This window comes from Cyprinodon variegatus, unplaced genomic scaffold (assembly GCF_000732505.1).
Source record: "Cyprinodon variegatus isolate N-32 unplaced genomic scaffold, C_variegatus-1.0 Scaffold157, whole genome shotgun sequence".
NCBI classification, from domain to species: Eukaryota; Metazoa; Chordata; class Actinopteri; order Cyprinodontiformes; family Cyprinodontidae; genus Cyprinodon; species Cyprinodon variegatus.
Genome location: NW_015150610.1, coordinates 962,190 through 984,191, shown reverse-complemented (window position 1 = coordinate 984,191; position 22,002 = coordinate 962,190). Strand labels below are relative to the sequence as shown.

At 36.6% G+C, this 22,002-nt stretch overlaps 1 protein-coding gene across 4 annotated transcripts in view; it reads right to left on the bottom strand.

The window, feature by feature from the left end:
• kcnip2 (Kv channel interacting protein 2) overlaps positions 1-22,002 on the bottom strand; it is a 129,822-nt gene that overhangs the window by 52,605 nt on the left and 55,215 nt on the right. The window contains exon 1 of one of the 4 annotated variants that reach the window (XM_015377694.1): positions 9,834-10,139. The exons of the other annotated variants lie outside the window; for them this stretch is intronic. Coding sequence (XP_015233180.1) covers positions 9,834-9,921 — 88 coding nt within the window. The 5' untranslated portion in view covers positions 9,922-10,139. Of the gene's footprint in view, positions 1-9,833; positions 10,140-22,002 lie in introns of those variants that run through there. 4 annotated transcript variants of the gene reach the window in all.

The following is a 22,002-nucleotide window of genomic DNA, read 5'->3' as shown; positions in this document are numbered from 1 at the left end:
TTGTATCTCTGCTTCTGTCTCCTTGAACTCCAGTCGGCCTCGGCAGATGGCCGCTCACACTGAGCCTGGTTCTGCTGGAGGTTTCTTCCCGTTAAAAGGGAGTTTTTCCTCTCCACTGTCACTACAAGCATGCTTAGTGTGTGTGTGATGCAATTAACTGGTTTTCCTTAGATAGAAAACTTTGAATCAATTTGACTGCATGATCTGGTGAACTGTAAAGTGCCATGAGATGACATGTGTTGTGAATTGGCGCTATATAAACTGATTTGAATTGAATTTTAAAAAAGTATTATTTATGTGATTGTTTTACATACATTTTGATGGATCCCGTAGATATTTTTATTGTGGTTCCGATGCCAATATCGAGGAAAACCTCCATGCTGTCTGGCCGCTGCCAGTCAAAAATCTATACGGATATTCAACAATAAGCATTGAGCAGCCAGCTATGCCTTCAACACTGAGAATCATTGTAATTCATTATTCTAATTTCAGCATCTTTAGGCCCACAATGAAAATTTTAATAATATCAGTATAGGTTATATAAGTTCCGACTACAGAAGAGCTCAAAGACCTCAACAACTCCCTATTACTAAGGGGTAGACCTGTTCTTCAGGTTCAATTTGCATGTTTTCTAAGTCAAACACAAGTCTTAGTTGGCCTACTCTATAAAGCCTGAACTCAACCATAATTCAGACATTATGAATTGAAAAAACTTCCTGGATGGGAAGCAAGACATCTTCAAACTTGGAAAACAAAGTCCAGGTTTGTTCTTTATTTTATTTCTTTGGAATGACTACAGAGGAGATTTGTTCCTGATGAAATGGGTGCAGCACAGTTTGTCTAAGTGGTGTTGCCATATTGCGATGTCATCAGCAGGGACAGGGCCCTGAGCAGATCTGGTACCTACAACGGCAGGCTTTATGTAATTGTGATGCTGAGATCAGTCAACGGTTTGGGGGAGATTCACAAGGTGTGAACTGTAGCTGTAGTCAGTGCCTAGACAATTAAGGCACACTAATGTTTCATTAACATGTGAACGCTGCCACATTGCATCTATTAAAGCAGCTTACTGTATCTGGGCAAAGGAGAAAGGGAATTGACTGCTGTTCAATAATCCAAAGTCTTTATTTTTCAGATAAAGATTAATTTTGCATTTACCTTTAAGAGGTCTGAGAGTCAGGAAGGAGAATGAAGAGACTCCAAGCTGGTTAAGGTATAGAGAGGTTTTTAGTCAGAGGTGATTTGAGGGTCATGTCATCAGCTGATGTTGATCTGCTGCTTTTTATTAAGTCTGATCACAGAGCTCTCTTCTAGGAAATATTAGAGCATTCTAGACTTCCCTCTACTTACAACCTTTACACAAATGCTGATTTAATTTTCCAGCTTGACTTGTTACCTGTTTACCCTGCTAAAAGCGTCTATACTGCACCTGGTTAATCACCATGGTGCCACTGAGCTTGATTGGGTTGCAAATCTGTCTGACCTAGTCTGTGAAGAACAAAAGAAATTCCAACTAACAAACAAGCTAAAGGCCTATGTTAAAAAAGACTGTGCTTCCTTAACACCTCAACAGAGCCACAGGCTGATTTCCTCCATGTTACACTACATTTATGCAGCAATTCATGCAATACTGCCTGACATGTATCATTGAGAGTATACATTTTTTTTGTTCTTTTTATTATGATTAATTTATTAAAATAAATCATAACTTTTTTTTTAGCTACACTTGTTTATTGGGTTTTAATAACATTCTCCTTTTGGCCAATAGCTACGCTAAATATAAACGATGTCCTAAAACATCCTTAAATATAAAAATCATTTGATTGAAGAAAAAAAAAATGCTCAGTGAAAACTACTGGTGGAGGGAAGAGGTGGAACATATGAAGTAAATGCTTACAATCAGCTTGCCATCAGCCAAAACAATCTCCTTCTAATACAAAAGCACATGTGTATTGTACAGATAGACCAAGTCTGACATTCCGTCAGTGCACTCTCCATCTCTCTCAATGCATCAACATCAAAATACTTACTGTGAAACTCTGATTTAATGAATTCGGACCGACACACACATATTCCACATTTTATCCAACAGCAAAGCCAAGGTGACACCATGGAGTGAAATGAATGTATGTTGCATCATTACAAGTTTCAAGCAGCAACATTTTGCAGAAGCTCCTCCTATGAACTTTATTTCTGTACTCTCTCTCCATTTTCTGTTCGAGATGTTATTTCAGTAGTAGCTTGATCTCATTGACTGAACTTTCTCTTGACCAACTGATACCAAAATACCAGCTGCAAGTGTAGTGACCAGTAAATTTGTCATCAGCTAATGAAAATATGATTTATAATTGCAGAGTAACATAATATATAATTATATGTAAGGTGTTGCATCTGCCTCAGACTGGGGGAAATTCTCACCACTAGACTAATTCACTCCCTCACAGCGCTTTCCAGACCCATCTAACATACAAAGCCATTTCCTTTTGAATTTAAGCAAGGGTCTGCATACCTTATTTGGTGAACACCTATCATTAATAAAAGTGGATTCAAGCTACCAAAAATAATGTTTAACTGTCATTGTAAGATTCAGATTTTCTTTCATTTGCTTTCTTTAACTCGTTAGTTACAATTATAAAAAAAAATAAAAATTCACTGTACAAAGGTATCAGTAAAGAGAAAGGTGCAATCAAATTCCACATAAACGTATATATATATATATATATATATATATATATATATACGTATATATATATATATATATATATATATATATACAGCCATGTAAAATGTTTTAGGCCTCCTCTGTCTTCAGAATCTTCAAAAGCATGGGATTTGTAATTAAGTACCAGCTCCTGTGTGTATCATGTAACTAAAACACACAAAAATATTATTTTTTAGAAAAGATACTGTAACACAATTATTAGTTAGTAAATCCAACAGGTATATAGCTATTCATGTATACAGATTTATTCACTATAACATCTTAGGTTGCTATATATACAAATTGTACAGTGTCACATTGAAGATAGAAAAATGTGTTATGTGTTGCAAAACACTTGTCTCGTGGCTCAGACTAACATTATACTCTAAGCGGTACAATATATTTTTGTGAGATAGTTCACTTTTGTGTGTGGGAGAAGAAATTAGTTAAGCAGCATTGAGAACATCCTTAATTAAACTAAACACAGTCCAGTACCATAAAACATAAACAGTGCTTTAGGGCAGGTGAGAAAAAAAACCCCACACACATTTAACATACACAGACAGGCTGTGCCATGTTTCCCCGATGGAGACTAATGAAACAAACTAATTAGTAGGCAAACAAAAGCAGGTGATTACATTTGATCGTGATCAGTAATGCAAATATACACAACATTAGCTAGACGAAATTAGATTCCTGACCTCAGGTCTTTTTTGTCGGGAAGAAAAATTTGCAACAACTAATTAAAGACAATTTCAGAAACCCTGTGCTGCATTAGGCGGAATATAAACAGCTTCCTGGAAAACAAGTATCGATACATATACATCAGACTGACTTTTAATTTGTGAGGGAAGACGGGGAAACCTAATTTGGAAGTTTTACAATGTCATGTTTTGTTTTTTGCATCGTCATAATCTTCTGTTGTGCTCATACACCTTTTGACTGGGATGTGTATTCTATCTCCCCAGGACTAACTTAAATGGCATGTCCCTCAGCGCCTCGGGACGGCCAAAAATGCCACAATTATCAAAATACCAAACTCTGAATGGCCTTGATGAAATCCCAATGTAGCTGAGCCATTATACAGTTCAGCCCTCCCTGGCTCTTGCTGCACTGAAGCAGACATCTCTCTCTTTTTCTTTCAATCTCCCATTGGAACAGACACGCAGGAGCCAGTAGTCATGGTAACTCCTTTCAGGGTAAACTTAAGGATGCGTGTATGAATACACACTGTGTGTTTTTAATAAATACTTCATGGATGGGATTGAATCGGCTTTGTGACATTAGTGACTGGTTAGGTGTTTCAGCAGCGAGTACTTTGTTGAGCAAGCCTAATGACAAATTGTAACTGCATTTATAATTTGTCTGTGTGTGTGTTGGTGGGGGGGATTGGGGGGGTTGTGTAGGAACAGTTAAAGCCAAATTCCCAGGAATATGCTATATTGTAGGGACTATTTACAGGTACCTTTGCAGCCCTCTTGGGTTGGAGGTTAGGTTTAGACCTAAGGTTAGGGTTAAGTATGTGTTTGTATCTCTTAGGGTTAAGGTACTGTAAGGATTGGGGTTAGGCCATAGAGATGAATGGTAAAGGAATGGAAGTCAAAGGAAAGTCCGCATAAGGATATCGGGGACGGGGTGGGGTGGTGTTGGGGGTCGTATGTATCAGACTGTGTTTGTTTATGAGTAAAGCATCAACCACAGTCACATTTTATTATTTTATATTATGAATTCTGTTTCCACTATATGCATGCATCTTAATAAGCAAAAATTGGGAAGTTGCCTAAAGTAAAGACCGTTTCTACTAATCTGTTTAATTAAAGGAAAGGAAAAAAACTGTGTATGCTGGACATATTTTTATAATTTATTTGATTAAAAATGGTTCTCAGCTCCACAGTGGCTCTAATGGTTAGAATTTGTTTATCATAGCAAGAGGGCCATTTGTCTCAGCAGGGGCCTTTCTTTGGAAAGTGTAAGTTCTCCATCTGGATGAGAGGATTTTCTCTCGCTTGTCTCTCTAGTTTAATCTAAAAACATGCATATTAAGTTGGCTGGTGCCAGGAAATTGCTTTACAAATGAATACACAAAAGCTCAGGGGTTTAGCTTCTGAGTCTTGGGAAGGGTCATCTTGAGAGTGAATGTACGTGTTCAAAGAACTGAATGGATAGGAGATTTTCCTAATGAAATACATTTTTTGCAAATGAAAGAAAATCTGAATCTTACAATGACAGTTAAACATTATTTTTGGTAGCTTGAATCCACTTTTATTAATGATAGGTGTTCACCAAATAAGGTATGCAGACCCTTGCTTAAATTCAAAAGGAAATGGCTTTGTATGTTAGATGGGTCTGGAAAGCGCTGTGAGGGAGTGAATTAGTCTAGTACATTTTTTTCAAATGAATTAGATTTTTTATTTGGATTTTAAGCACAATTGCTTTTGTTAAGTAAATCAAATCACCCTTTTTAAGAACACTTATTAACAAGACTTAGGTTTGCTAATTATGTACTGTAATTATGCACAATTCAGAATAAAGAAATAAAATATCTCGTACTCGACGTCTTTCACTTTATCTGGGACTGGGTCTTAGGGGCATCCGTCTCTGCAGAGACTCTAGACTTCCTTCTAGTCAGATATCCGTTCATCACTAAGCACAAGGCTCACTGATGAACAGAAACCCAAGTTACTTTAACTCCCCTACAGGAACTCTAATCTAAAGGAGACAATACAGTATCTCCCATACGACAGCTAAATGTTCTGGGTAAAATTAGCTCATGCTTGGTGTTTATTGTTTGTCTGTTTTATTTTTTGTCATGTGGCTGCACGCAACACAATGTATATCCAAAACTGCTTTATCCTTGATTTTGTATCATCATGTCTGTAGTCTCTTAAGTTTGAAAAAAAATAATAACCCAATAATTTTTACATCTTAACACATGAAAAAGTCTTAAAGTCTTAAAAGTCTTTAACATTAAGAATAGAACTACAAGCTCATTACTAGAGTGAATTGCTTAAGTTTACTCTACTATTGTCAAGGAGTTTAACATTTCAAAGAGGTCAGACCAACAAGAGACACTCAAAGAAAAACATTAGAAAATCAGTAAAAAGCAAGCCTAATAAGCTGCAATAACAAAAAATTTAGACCAAAGCGTTGCACTACCCTTTCATATAGACCAGAACTGAATGATTTTAATAGAGAAAGGAAGGATTAAAAAGCACAGTATGTGTCCTTTCTGAGTTATATATAGGTATGGTAAATAAATATCTACTGCAAATCACTAATAAATGAAACCCTTTAACACAACTATTGAGTGTAAATGCTATTAATGCTGGGGGAGTATTTTTTTGTAAGGTTATTATTACAATGCATAAACTCATGAGCAATGAAGTAAGATGAGGAAATAATGCTAATTTTCAATAGTAGGATATCTACATGCAATCATAAAAAGGGGTCATGCACTCTGTTTTAAAATCAATCTCCCTATGGTATTGATTAACTAGTAATAAATACTTTTTCATTTAAATAATTTTGGATTTATTATGTAACACAAATATATTCCTTATCAGTGACAGTGAAGTAGCATCTTAAAACATAAAATTGTGCTGCACTTTGGAGGGAATTAGCATCTGCTGCATGTCTGGGCGCCCTGGGCTGCAGTATTACTTGCCAAAGAATGCAAAGTGAGTCCTCTGATATGTTTTCTAAAAGCCTACGGAAACAAACTGTTTAAAAAGGTTGATGGATAGTATTAGCGTTGGGGCTTTAACTCAGAAACATCACCACAAGATTTAGATTTCTGTAACCCAAACAACTCATTTCTTTTCCTTTTAAATTTAAAGGATGTTCACTGTTAGCATCTCACGTCCATCCAATCATTCCAGAAATGTAGCTAGAGTAAAAGGTAAAAATACATTCTTGTTTTTGCAGATGTATATCCTGCATTTGCGGTTGTAGCTGTTATCATTTTAACCAAGGGGTGAAATAAATTGAGATAGGCACTAGCGTTGTTGCTTAATACAGGCTGCCTCTCCGGGGGCTTACACATCAGAGCTGATTGGTTTAAAATCTCATTTTAACATTACAAGCAAAAGATCTCTGGTCTGCCTGAAACTGTTGGTCATTGCAAATCTTCCTTTGGAAAGTCAGCTTGTATGAGCAATGCAAACAGCAACTATTAAAAAGAGCATGCATGACAAGAAATGGACTTGTGCATGGTCTCGCACGGGTTTAATAGGCGGTCCCTCTCCGGTAAAGGGTTGTGCATGTGCCTTTTTTTTTTATTTTTTTTTTAATTGGAGAGGGTGGGGCTTCTCAAAAATCCACAGAAATCCTCCACTTTACCTTTAAAGGGGAACACCGTTTTTTTTTTTTTTTTTTTTTTTTTTTTTTATTGGAGAGGGTGGGGCTTCTCAAAAATCCACAGAAATCCTCCACTTTACCTTTAAAGGGGAACCCCGTTTTTTTTTTTTTTTTTACATTGCCCCCTTGTTCTATTCACCCATATTAGTTTTGTGTCATTTGGAGCCGATCTGAAGATATTCGGTTTTGTAATCCAAGTAACGTCTTCCTATGGGCAACGACTTGAAGGCACAAACTAAACTGTTCATGATTTATTCTTTATGGTATGCCAGCATTCATAACATGTAGGCGAACCCCAGACATCCGCGGTTATATTTTTCATATTTATATTTTTTTTAAACAAAGTGGAGTGTGTATGACGTCATCCGCACACCGGACTGGAGTTGTGACAGGCAGCCCGGGCCACAGCTGGCTACGCTCTACCCCTTCTATTCATTCAGCGAGCTAATCTGAATCGTTCAATTCCATTTGAAGAGCGAGCTCATCTGTGGTAGTAGCACTAGACATCTTCCAGGCATGTGAGTAAAACTAGCTGCAGTTCAGCAGACAGGATGAATGAATAGTAGCCGGCGCGCATGGATGACGTCATACACACTCCGCTTTGTTTTAAGAAAACATAAATATAAAAAAATATAACCGCGGATGTCTGAGGGACAGTGATTCGCCAAATGTTATGAATGCTGACATGTATAATCCATCTGTTTAGTGATCCTGGTTTGTGACTGTGACCACTATGATTGTTTTATCTTATCTTCTTTCTTTGACAGCCACATTTTCCAACGGCTCAGAAACCAAGTGAGCATCAAGTAACCTGCTATTGGAGTGGCATCACTCCAGTAGCAGTGCCTGATTGTTATTCTGTTCTTTATGTCCTCCAGAACTGCAGACATGAACTAATGAAACATGAGCAGGAGAATGAGGAGGTGAAGCAAAGGACCCAGACAGAATCCTGTCCCAGAACAGCTGGGTCAAGGACCTGGTACAGTGTGCAGTGCTACCTCAAACAGCTAAACGAAGTGCCTTCCAAACTGATATTTTCTCCACTTGGTTTTATATTATCTCTCTTTGCATTAATTATTCTTCACACTTTTGCATGTATTTGAAGTTGCTGCTTTCACAACACAAACAAGAAGCAATGCAAATGCAAACATTTTTGCACATAAGGTAAAAAACTTGAAGTGCTCTATTGACCAGGTCATCAAAACAGCTTTATCTCCATCTGCAAAACCAACAGCTGGGATTCAGTATAACTTCCCTTAACTTTTGCGATTTTACTAAAATAATGTGGGCTTCAGCTTTACATATCTGAAAAAAGGAAAAAGAAGGACAAAGTTGCAGAGTATGTTACAGAGTTACGGCGTTAGATAAAGGAGTTTTCCCTGGGTTTTTGGTTCAAGCCCCGACTCTGGCTATTAGTGTCCTTGGGCAAGACAGTTCCTCTGTAGCCTACTGATGGTGGTCAGAGGGTCCGGTGGCGCCAGCGGACGGTAGCCTCATTTCTGACAGTGAGCCCCAGGGCAGCTGTGGCTACAATGTAGCTTGCAACCATTAGTGTGTGAGTGTGTGTGAATGTTGTGTAAAGGGCTATGATCAAGTCCTCTGACTTGAAAAACGCTATATACAGTAAGTACAGGCCATTTACAATTGAACTCAACCAACATTCCTAAGAGTTACATTAAATGAATAACATGATATAAAATTCCATACATATTTTTCCATTTTCAGTTCATAAAAATTTGTATTATAAAGTTTTCTTTTCAGTCAAATGCTGATCTAAACAGCACAGGAGAGTGAGTTAAAAGACACCTGTGCACCATGACCAAACTTAAAAACTGGAGCATGTTTATGAAAAAGAAAACTGATGTTTTAAAGCCAACCAAGAACAAATAAATGAGACATGGGGAAGGGTGGTGTCTGAAAGTGTGCAACCCTAATTTGTGGCAAGAGGGATGTCTTTTCTCCCTCAATGTTTCACCTGCTGCCCAATCACACCTGGGATCTTGTAACAATAACAAGTCACATGAGAACAGGAAGGAAAAATGGCTAGTTAGTCAAAATATGTGTGTTTTCATGTTTGTTTCCAGCTATTTAGATGCAGTTGTGTGTCATTTTCAGGAGACAGGCAATTTACACCATTATACAAGAAACATTTATACATACTACTTATTGTACCAAAAATAAAAAGTAAATCTGTTTCTTACTAGTAACAGATATAGTAGGAGATTTACAAAAATAGGAGAGGAGGTGAGCTTGCTTTTGTAAATTTTTGTACTTTTAAAAAGAAGGGGGGTAGAGGTTACAAGGAGGAGGGGAGTAGGCTGAAGGATGATAGAGGAGGATTGAGTCCATTGATGCACAAATGCTTTTTGATCCTGCCTATGCATGCTAACTCTTGGTTTAATTGTAATGCACAATGAGTGAAGCAAAATCTCCTGTAAGCCGAGAAAGAGTACACACATAGGACAGCTAATGAAGTCTAACATATTTAAGCTGTTTGATGTCAAAGCTTTGTTAGTCTCACTGCCTGGAGATAAAACAAAGCACTCAGATGGACTGCGCACAGATGGAAATGCACACTCACACTCTTTGAGATAGAAAGTACACATGCTGTGAATGTTTGCATATATTAATAAGGTCAAAAGCAATCCTAGCTACTGAAGAAAACAAATTCAAAACTCTTTGTTAACTTCTGCAGTCCACTGGTTGTCAAGAACTGGACTCAAAGGCAAACCATAGGTGGATAAAGGTGAAGGTGGAAGTTGTTCCAGGTTCCTACCTTGGGTGAGCGTTCCCATGAGGAAGCGATAGAAATAGCGAGCCACCTTGGTGAGCTGCCTCTTGCACCTTTTCCTACACTGGCTCATCCTGGTGCTGCAGTGGTAGTCTTCTTGATGGTAGTGGTAATCACCGGTGGTGTTAGTCGGCTGATCAGTCCAGAGAAGCAACCTCCAAGGGTAAGGGAGGAGGATCGAAGGAAGCGTTTATGTGAGTGTGTGGAAGTCTGATTGCTGCTGCTTTACTCCCTTCTCCTCACTCACCCCTTCTCCTTCTTCTGCTTTCTCTTCTCCCACCCCCCTTTCCTTCTCTTGGTTCTTTTCTCCACCTGTAGGGCGCTCACTGTCAATCAGTAGGCAGTGTTTTTTCTCCTCCTCCTCACGTTCTGAAAAGCCTTCTCCTGGCTTCTCATTGGCTGGCAATGGAGTGTGGCAAAAATTACAGACCGGCACACAAAACAGAGATGGTGTGTGTGTGTGTGCTTGTCTGTGTGTGTGTGTGTGGGGGGGGGGGTGTACTACGAAGAGGCTGGCTTGAGTGGCAGGTGGTGATTTTTCTCCTGCAGCATGCTTCTCACATTTTTTGCATTCTCTTCTTTTCTATTTTTCCTTCCAGTCATAGAGAAGCCAGCATGTGAGACAGTGTTTGTATATTTGAGTCAGCAGGAGGTTCAATAAAATGACAGATTAAAAGGAAAAAAAGGTTTAATTTGCATCACACAGCATCCCTTTTTTTGCTCTCTTTCTCATTACTATAATTCATAACACTCTTAAAAGGAGAGGCAAGATATGAAAGTGAAGATGTATGAGACATCAAGTATTATGGTTGAGGTGGGGTAGAATGGGAACTAAAATGAAGAAAAAAGGCTTGAATAGGTAAATGTAATTCCATTGTAAGACAGACCACCAGAGAATATCCTTCATGCCTACAGCCATCAACACCTTCAACAGATATTTTAGAAAACAATTTTGAAAAAAAAATAGAATTACTGCAGCATTTAATTTTTCTTTGAGATTAAATAAGTATTTTTAAGTGAATTTACATTAAGTTGAAAATGACACTGCACAGGGTTCACAGTAAAAATTAAGAAAATTTAAAGTTACTGCGTTGTTGGTGTAGTTTAAAGATGAAATGAGGAGGGACTTTTATGCAAGGCAATGAGCCATCATAGTTCTTAAGTGGTTTCAGAGACAGAAAATAAAGTTTCTAGAATGTTTCAAAGTTTCAGTGAATGAGCTGACTTGAATCAACTGAAAGTCTAAAGAAAGAGGAACAGATCCCCAGAGACCTCAAGACTTGTAAATGTTTTTTTTTTTTTTTGGAAGACTAGATCCAAATCCAACGTTGGCAACGTATTTAACTATTTGCTTTTACAGGAGATATCTTGACCTTCACCATCCTTGTCCTTCAGGTTTCACTGTTATTTCTCACATGGGAACTTTCTACAAAGTATGAACCGGTAATATATTTCACAAAGAGTGTTTAATATGTAGCCTAGTAAACTAGCCCAATCCGCCAGCGGGCAAAATTATTTTTGCATGTAATCACATTTGGTCTGGTTTATCAGGTTATTTATCATGTACTTCCCGCCTATTTTCACTTTACTGGACTGTACTTATAAAGCACTTTTTTAAATCAGATGACTTGACCAAAGCGCCACTAGTCCCTCTGACCACCATCAGTAGGCAATGCAGGTGAAGTGCCTTGCCCAGGGACACAACAACACTGAAAGCTGGAGGCAGGGTTAAACTGACAACCCTCCAGCTGCAGGGCAAACTCCTTTATCCGCCACTGTGGCCCATGCCTTCATCTGAGCAATTTGTTTTCTTTATATGGCTGAATTATTTGGGGTTTAACAAAGATTGGAATCAGATTTCATGTTCAAACCCAAATAGACATAGATTAATTAAGTCTCTGCTTTTTATGATCAGTATATTCACAGCATTATCCACTGTGTTAAACTTTGAAAATGAAAAAAACATTTAAAGATAAAAAGGTTATGTACATAAATACCAACTGTCAATGTCAAATGAACTTATGTGGCAACTAATAGAATACATGCATATTATGGGAGCGGGAAAAAAAGGCATTTATGTAAAAGCTCTCCGCCTTATCTTTCTGCATGCATCTCGAAACCCTGTCAAAGGCACTAAACAGTCAAACACGCTTACCTAGTTTTCCCTGCTGTCACATTTTTATTGTTTTTCTCTCAACAACTCTCCTCTCAACTGCTGCCACTACACCTTTATCCTCTCACCCTCTCCCCGATGTTGAATTAGAAGTGATTACGGTTACCACAGCAACCACAGGCCCAAAGGGATTTTCTAGCACTCAGACCAGCAGACATAAAACACACAAAAATACGCAGAAATACTCACAAATAATACATGTACACACCTGTCTCCTCTTCAGTTCTCAGAAACAAAATGCTTCTCCCCCTTTTTCAGCAATCATGCTGTCATTTATGAGACATAGAGAGAGGTCAAACCTCAGAGAAGTACCTGACAGTGCTAAACGCAACTAGACACAATAAAGAGCAAACAGGACCAAAGGTGACATAGAGAATCTGGTAGATGTGAGCTTAACAAAGAGCATGTTGGAGAGCAGATGGTTTATTTTTTTCTTCCAAATGACTGAAGATGCAACAAAATGCAGTATAAAATGACCGGCTTCACATGTCACCCTTCTCTCTTTGGTCTCAAAATCCTTCCAGCCACCTCACACTGCTGTTAAGCTCTTATTTCAGTATTATTAGAAGTGCCAATAGGACGTTACAGAAAGGAGAAGGTGTAATGGTTACGTAAAGTACCAGTGATGTCCATGAACTTGAAGACAGCACCAGAAGGTGGACTAGGTGAAAATGTTAGCAGAGAGACGATGAGATTGTTTTTATCATTACGGTCTTGGTAAGATGGATCAACACATATTAATGTGAAACAAAAGCCTATATTATGTGAAAACTGCCTAAACTTGGGTTTCTGTTCAGTGTTTTGTTCTGTTGCTTCTGCTTTTTTGTTTTTAAGTTTTAACAAAATGGAAATGTTGATGGGCGAGGAATTGAACAGGGTCACAGACTGTTACAGGAACTAAGATGATGTAAACTGTGCTATCTAATAACATCAACATTTATTTACCTAATAGGAATTAGGGGGAAAAAAGCATGAAAGATGAGAGTTGAAACAAAAAATAAGTGTAAGCGTAAATCGGTTTGTTTTTTCTTAAAGGTTTTGTTTTAAAAACGATAATCATATCCCTAAAACGTTGTATACATTCTAAAAACTAAAAAATATGTATTAATACAATAAATACAAAAGTATGAAAATATTTTAATCATAAATACTGAGGTAAATGAAAATGGAAATGTCTAGGTCTAGATAAGGAATACAGAAACTTCCAAACCATCAAATTCTTTTTTTACATTGTAGTAAGTGTTTTAACACTGCTGTTTTAGGCTTCTGACGCCTGAACTATATTCTATATAACATTGAGCGGTCAAAGATTAAACTTTTTGTATGCTCAAAGGTAGATTTTGAAGAAAAAATATGGTATCCATTTGTATTTATGATATAGGCGCCAAAACTTTTGCCTCCGGTGACCGTTATCCTGATAAGCTTAGAGTATTTTGCTTAAAAATACAAAACTGCAATAAATAGAAATAAATGCCTGAGCTCACTGACAACTTCAACGTAGGTAGCCATCTTTGTTCTGATTTTGTAAATCAAAATCATTGATGCCGGTGGCATGCAAATCTACATGCCACCGGCATCAATGATTTTTATTTGCATAATCAAACCAAATTTAATATTTATCCAACACAAGTACTTGATGTCGATTCACCATTGACTGAATGTCAAAACGGCAACTAAAGCCCCTCCTTCAAAGGATAACAAGATAAAAAATCCGTGAGCCCAAAAGCTGTTTCATTTCCCTTCATTGTTCCATGAATAAAGGTCAAAATTAGTTCAGTTTTTTGGTGTGGGACAATGGGATTTTATTAGGTCCTATTTCAGAGGTGTCACAGGTGTTGAAGGCTCCTACATTTATTCCAAATTCAATTTAACCTTATTTTTGCCTTTAGGAGAAAAAAATAATAAAACATTGAAAAAGGGGAAAGAAAACACTTTTGTGAAAAATCTAATATAGGTTGGATATAGTATTTTAAGCTAACAGTGGGCATAGCGGGAGATCAGAGCAAGAACCTCTACTGCTTGGCTCTACCATGGTGAAAGATACAATATTTTTTCAAGACTGTTAAACTAAAACCTTAACCAAGTCATTTCTTCCACCAACTTCAACTGTATCCTATGTGATGACTCTGTATGCAATCTCTAAAGGAGCAACTTTACCAATGCAATATACAATTTAAGAACTCAAGTTGCAGGAGGATGTAGCCTAACTGCTGGAATCAAATCTGTTTTTTCAGAATCCTTGATTTTGTCTTTGAAAGAGGGACACCAATATAAAACAATAAGTTGAAGTGTTTTTTTTTCCCTCATGGCATCTGCTGCTATGTAATGTCTTAGGCTGACTGACTAAAAGCAAAGTTCAATAGGCAGTAGGTATTAAATTGCCCAATCAGCTTGGAATGCTCTCCTGAGTGCCCCTCCTTTTCCTGAACAGATTCCATAGGAGCAATCCCAGATTATCAATGTGTAGAAGTAAACCTGAGTGCTACACATTATCAATATGTTGGCCAGATTAATGGCACGGTTCTTCTTTTCTGAATTTTACTGAATGAGTATGCTAGATATATGCATCTATGGTGTCTACTGTGTTTTGGACAGCATATAACAAAGAGCTGTGATCACAGTTTTTGTGAATTAACCTCTTTGGTTTGTTTCACTTGGATTGTGCACCAGTTTGCAATTCTATACACGTGCTTGAATGAAATTAAATAGTCATATGTTAAACTAAAGCTGTATTGAACAGAGTGTTTCCTAAAGATATGCGTTGTTCCTGGGTGACCTGTTATAATATACTTCCAGTCAAATACTGTATGATTCAATCTTTGTTTTGTAAGCTTCTGAGCAGCCCTGTACGAATTAAGCTTTATTGTTAAACATAGAGTAGACTTATATGTAAACCTCTCATTGCCAGACATTGGTGAACAAAGCAAAGCATTCAAAAGTAAAACTACAGCACAGAAACTTTAGATATACTATATTTATGTTGTGTGGGCAAGAGGAGTGGGCAGTCATCACCTGAACCTGTCTTCTCCCCGCAGCCCCTGCCTCGATCATCTTGAGGGGTATGTCTGATTCTGGCATGTTATGAAATATTAAGGGGTCCATACTGCATTGCTCAACTTGAACAGCAAATTTAGCAACCTTGGACAGATCAACAAAATAATACATATTAAAAAGGCCAACAATAATGTAACCAACATGTCTTACTGTGAAGATTCAATTAAGCCTGGCAATAAACAGCAAAATGTTTTCAAAAACAAAAAAAAAATAAGTTAATCACCTGAATTCTAATATGTAATCTTGCAAATAATAATTAACTGGTCTATATGAAGTTTCTGAATATTCATAGGTTTATTTTTGCAGTAAATGGGCAAGTTATCATTGACTTATTTCATACAGATGATTTTATATTTGTGCTCTTTACTCATCCCTGTGAACTTTTAAGTAACCAAGCCAAGACAGAGACATATAGGATAATTGATGAAAGATTACAGACATGTAATGGTGGCTGTATCAAACACACCTTTTCAATGCACACACACAGCCTCTATCTGTTCACATAAACTAGAATAAGGTATAGAGTGAGATCTAGTGGTGAGTAGAGAGAGTTTCAGAAACCGATCTAAAGTAGTATGATCAAAGGACAGGGTGAAAAGGACAGATCGTGATTTATTTGCTTCTGTTTTGTTTGTGTTTTTGGGTGCAAAACCCCCAAGTATTTCTAAATTCTTTGCACAAAGCATCAATCTGTAAGTAAGATAAACAGTGTGCAGCATTGAAAATAGTACAGTAAACAAAATAGGTTTTGCAGAGTCTTACCCAAGATTTAAAAAAAAACAAAAAAAAAAAAAATGATTATTGTTTTGATGACTCTTTGCGGCTTTCTGTGTTGTACCCACAATTTCCCCCTATTTTTCACAATTAAAAGGCTAAATCTGCAGTTGACTTCCATGTGAGTAACAAAGCATTTTATTTATTTTTGCTGATACAATGCTCTTTATCTTGACACATTACCACCACCTATTGGTTTTGGAAGCTGATGAAGCTATGTACAGTATATAAATGTGTCTAATATAAATAAAAAAAAAAACATAGAAAATGAACTTTATAAATCTCACAATGGAGAAATTAACTCTCTGCATTTTACACATCCCCTTGGGAAGCAGTGGGCTGCCACTGTCCAGTGCCCGGGGAGCAGTGTGGGGTTAACGATCTTGCTTAGAGACCCTGAGTGCCGGCTGATCGAACCGGGTACTTACAACCTTCTCAAAGCACAAGCACACTGCTCTTAACCAATAGGCCAACACCTCACCAATTTTCATTTACTCATAGAGAGCATAAAATAATAATAATAATTATTATATAGCCAGTGAATATGAATGTAAAATCTGAGTTATGGGTAGTTCTATATAAATATTACCAAATACTGCAGGTTAATGATCATTTGTTTTGGCTCGCCTGCAGCATTTCTGTCTCATTTTAAGATCTAAATTAACTTGTGTGATTTATGGGGCTGTATAGTGGTAAAGTGGGTAGCACTGCTGCCTGGCCGCAAGAAGGTTCTGGGTTCAATTCCAGGCACAGGGTTTTTCTGCATGAGGTTTGCATGTTCTTCCTGTGCCTGTTTGGGTTCTCTCCGGTTACTCCGCCTTCCTCCCACACTAAATCACTGTTAGGTTAAAGGGGAACACCGTTTTTTATTTTTAAATACATTGGCCCCTTGATTTTACGTTATTACATTATGTTCTACTCACCCATATTAGTTTTGTGTCATTTGGAGCTGTTCTGCATTATTCCGTTTTGTTATATCCAAGTAGTGTCTTCCTATGGGCAACGACTGGAAGACACAGACTAATCGGCCGTTATATTTTTGTATTTTTATATCTTTTGTAAAAAACAAAGCGGCGCGTGTATGATGTCATGCGTGCGCCGGACTGGAGTTGTGACAGGTAGCCCGGGCCACAGGCGGCTACACTCTACCCTTTATATTCATTCGGCTAGCTAATCTCAATTATCAATTCCATTTCGAGAGCGATATCATCTGTGGTAGTAGTACTAGACATCATCCAGGCATGTGAGTAAAACTAGCAGCAGCTCAGACAGGATGAATGAATGGTAGCCAGCGCGTGCGGATGATGTCATACACACTCCACTTTGTTTTAGAAAAATATGATTATAAAAAAATAAATTTATGTCTGGGGGAGAGAGAACGCCTACATGTTATGAATGCTGGCGTACCATAAATCATAAACAGTTTAGTTTGTGCCTTCAAGTCGTTGCCCATAGGAAGACGTTACTTGGATAAAACAAAACCGAATATCTTCGCAACAGCTCCAAATGACACAAAACTAATATGAGGAAGGGGTGAGCTTTAAGCTTCACAAAAGAAGCCTGCATTAACATTGAATCACAGAATGAACACAAATAATTTTTATTATTTTAAAGCAATGTGGAAATATCATACCGTAATGTAGCGTAAAGTAGTTATGGCATTAAAAGTAACCAAAAATATTTCCAAACTCATTTTAGTTTACTTCTGTTACTGATTGTACAGCTGAGTGTATGTTAGAGAATAAATAGAAAAATCAAATCAAGTACTTTACTTTAAGAAAAAATAAAGTTCTAGGAAGATCGTAACTATCAAATTGTTCATAATATATACATTGTTGCATTTCATAGTACAAACCTAATACAGGAAACCCTAATATCCTATTACATTTAGTAAAATTTTTAATATAAATTACATTTGTTCTTGCTCTCATGAAATCAACAAAACAGTATTATTGGGGCTTGCAACCATCCATAATTAAGAGTTTTAAATCATGATAAATCAGTTTGAATGTGTGCGAACTTGTACACCAACAGGTTGGATAAGGTAATATAGGATAATTTCATCTTCAGTGAAAACTAGTTAAATCCTCGACAGATCTGTCACACCGAAGCATCTGGCAAAGACACACATGCCCACTTACAGGCATTTGTTTTTAATACCATTTATGAATCAGGCAAAGGCACCAGCTGGTGAAAACCTCTCAGCTCTCTATTCACTGAAAACATGTGACTGTGGAGAAAAATGCAAGAAGTGGAGAAGAGTACGGTAAGAGGGAGGAGTGAGAAACACAGGTGGAAACACTTGTCCACATGGAAAATAATAAATATGTTTACTTAAGTCCTTGGTTTATGTAGAGAAAATATATGTTAATATGAGTTAGTCCCTGTGTTTGTCTAAATATTTTAATCAAATTAGGTTAGAAATAAGAGTTGTCTTTTTTTTTTTTAATTACAAAACTATTTTGCTACTATTATACAAATTTGGAAAGATTATTCATGTATTGTCAATGTTTGGTTGAGGTCTGAGGACCCAAATGCAGAGGCAGAGAGGCAGAGGTCAGTTGCTGCAGTTTTCATGAATGAACAAAGATAACAGAGGCAGGAATCCAAAAATACAACTTAAAATTATAAACAAACCAGAACCGTGGAGACATCAGGGGAAAACAAGCAGGAGGAGCCGAGGAAAGACGAGGAGAGACGAGGAACCAGCACTGAGGAACTGCACAGGGGGAGACCTATGGTTGACTGAACAAAGAGAGGACTAACGAGTTGAATGGGAGCAGGTGTGAACAGAGGCTTCTAGGAAAAGAGCTAAGGAAAAGGAAACCAACACTAGAGGGCAACAAAGAAAAGCCTAAGAACTGAAATACATCCAAAAACACAACAAAATACGAATTAAACCAATAAAACAAGAAAAAGAAAAAAAAACATGAATCAACATGAAACTGAAAATTCAAAGAAAATTTAACAGAACCAGGACCATTACATGTTTATTAAAACTAGATTCAAAGGAAAAGCAGAATAAGTAGTTATCACTTGTCTTTGTATGAAGAGTGAGAATATTAAACAAAAATAAAAAGATTTTCGTTTTGATAAATTATGAAAAAGCCCTTAAAGGTGTAGTAGAAAAGGGAAGCAAAGCCGAAGTCAAGAAGGCCATTATAATTTAGTACAATCTTAAAAGTAAAATGAGGATCTCCCATTCAAACACCTGTTTTTGAAAAGCTTTCTCTCCTGAAATTGATTTTAAGAGGGATGCTCCAATAAAGCTTATTCAACAATTTCTGCTTTTCTTTAACGTTTGACTTGCTAATGTAGATATTGACCAATTATACTGTTTTTCATAAGGAATATAATAATTAAAATGTTCCTCAAGCCATGAAGAATTATTGATGGCAAACTTGAAGCAAACACTGCCTGTAACTTTGCCAAGGAAAAATTTGTTTATTTATGTTTACATTTTTCAGTTATGATTGCTTTCCATGGTTTATGTTTAATTTAGCCATGTGCTGCTTGTATCAAAAAAAGTTATGTGATCTTCCAATACAATGGCCCTGCATTCATAACCCCCTTGATAATTGTGTTTAATGAATTTCACCTTAACTCAAACCTACGGTGTTTTCAGCTCAGAAAAGGTGCAATTGGTTGATGCCTTAGTTTATCATAAATAGTGGGACTCCTTAGCTTAGATTTAGTTCTTGCAATGAAAATTAAAATCTGATTTCTAAAAAAACCTGGGCAGCAGTGGCAATCAAATGACAACCAGCTAATTACAGTCTCTGTCTAACTTATTTAGTATTTTAATCTAAAAAAAAAAAAAAAACAAATTACCACAATATATAATTTTCTGTTTATTTATTTTACATCTTTTTCACTACATTTAAAATGATAAAAATGCATTCAACTAAAAATGGAAAGTGAAAGCAATCTATTGGATAAAGTTTATAAACTCTTTCACAATGTTTCCATAAATTAACCTTGAACTGAGTAAAGAGGTAAAGAAAAAGGATATATTCTGGGTAGATAATGGAAGACGAAATCCCTTTCTTCTAGCTTCCATTCACCACATTAATGCAGATTTCTTCATTATCATTTTTAGAATTTATCTGTTAAAACACTTTATTGCAGGAATGCTAAAATCCTTCTTTAAATATGATTTAATTTGTTTAGCCTTTGTATCTTTTTGCAAAAAGCAGATTTTTTTTTCACCAGCATACATCTAAAGGTGGATACATTGAAAGGCAAGGTGCCCTTTATATTACTTTGCATTGTTGACTTATAAAAAAAAAATAAGATTGTTGATTAAATACTTATATAGTGTGGTCAATATAGAAACTAAATAATGACGCTGCTGCCATCTGCAGGTGAAGATCGGTAAAGACAAGCCTGTGAAGCCTGGGAAGTACTCCTTTGCCCCAGAGCCAAACAGATGGACTCAGAGAAACTAAAAACGCACAAACTTCATAAACAGACTCACACATGAATATATTAGGTCCTAGCTTTAATGAATACCAAAGAAAAGCGCCATTAATGAAGCTGAAGAAGGGTGAGTAACTAATGATGCATAGCTCCTCCAGCTGGGAGACAAACTCTACTGCAGAAAACTTGAAATTGAATACTAATGAATATTCATTAAAAGCTGTTTACATGTTAAGATAGTAGGGATAAATTAGTTTTGTATTTAAGCATTTGAGTAAATATTCAATCTATGTCTAAAAGTCTCCTATAGTTAATTTTCTGGCAGGAACAAATTTTTCTTTTGCAGCTGTACTTTTGATTCCTCGTCTTTTCTTTCTGATTTAATTTCAAGATCTTTTGTGGTTTTAAATGTAGGATTCCTTGACTGATACAAAGCAGTTTGGTGCTATATACTGTAAATAGCTCTACCAGTTTCCTCATAGCAGACCTACGTTGACTTTATATCTAAAAAGGTCAGCCTTTTAGGGATATAAAGCGGTTCCTGAGAGTGAAGAGTTCAGCATCACAACTGAGTCAAAAACAAATGTGCACAAATGAATCAAACTGCCAAATAATAAGAATCCATTATTTATATTGCTTATTCTTGCAGAACTCCTGGTGATATGGTGCTTATCTCCAGTGGTCATTGGGTGAGATTCAGGACACAGGTCACAAGTTCATTAAAGGGCAACACAACAAGGAAAAAATCTGTACAAACACACACATACGGCAAATGCCAAAAGTGATAGTCCATTCAACCTAGCAGCCATTTTTTTGGAAGGTGAGAAGATGTCAAAGAAGCACACAATGCATAGTGAGAAAATACATTCTCTACAAAGCACCTTTAAGTTCTGAAATGTAACTAGACTTCTACCAAATCAAAAATAAACGCTGAAATAATTAACAAGCTAGTTCAGCAAAGTACAATTTACACTTATGGATCAAATTTTTGCATATTTTTCTTCGTATTGCAGAATTATCATGATTCTTTTAACTCAGCTTAATTATATAGAAAAGTTTTTACAAATTATATTTTGGTACACCTGTTTGTAACCCTGTAAACATACAGTATGTGTCCTAAAGCACTGACTCAAGAATATAGACAGAACATATTGGATATTGTTTGAATTTGTTATAAATTTGACAGAACCAAAAACTCAACGGCTGCCTGCAATATAGGGAATAAACCAGTAGATGGCAGACACAGGCCAGTAATTACAGCTAATGTAATAGTACAGAAATATGTTATTGTTCAATTGGTTTCATTTTTTATTTTTATTTTTTACAACACCGTTTAAGAGATGCAGCCAACAAACTACCTAAGGTGTTTTGTTTTTGAGCATTTGCTGTCTAAATATCAAACTCTTTTTACAACTATCTGTAAAAATAGCTGTTTCTGTTTTCTAATCTGTTCTTAATGCTCATGATATAAACCTTTCATATCAGTCAATATTGATAACAATAGATTGTTTTTTTTTCTTAACTATCGAAAATAAGAGCCAGGGAAAAAATGCCAGAATTAAAATTTTTACATTTAACCTTTAAGTAAAGGTCCGCCCTACTACCAACCTTCCTTAGCTTGGCTGTGAAGTTAAGAGGCTAAATCCTTTCTTTATCCTCCAGAACACAGGGCGGGTTTAGACCACAGTTCAGTGGAAATATTGAACGTTTTATGGGACATATTATCAGTTGATA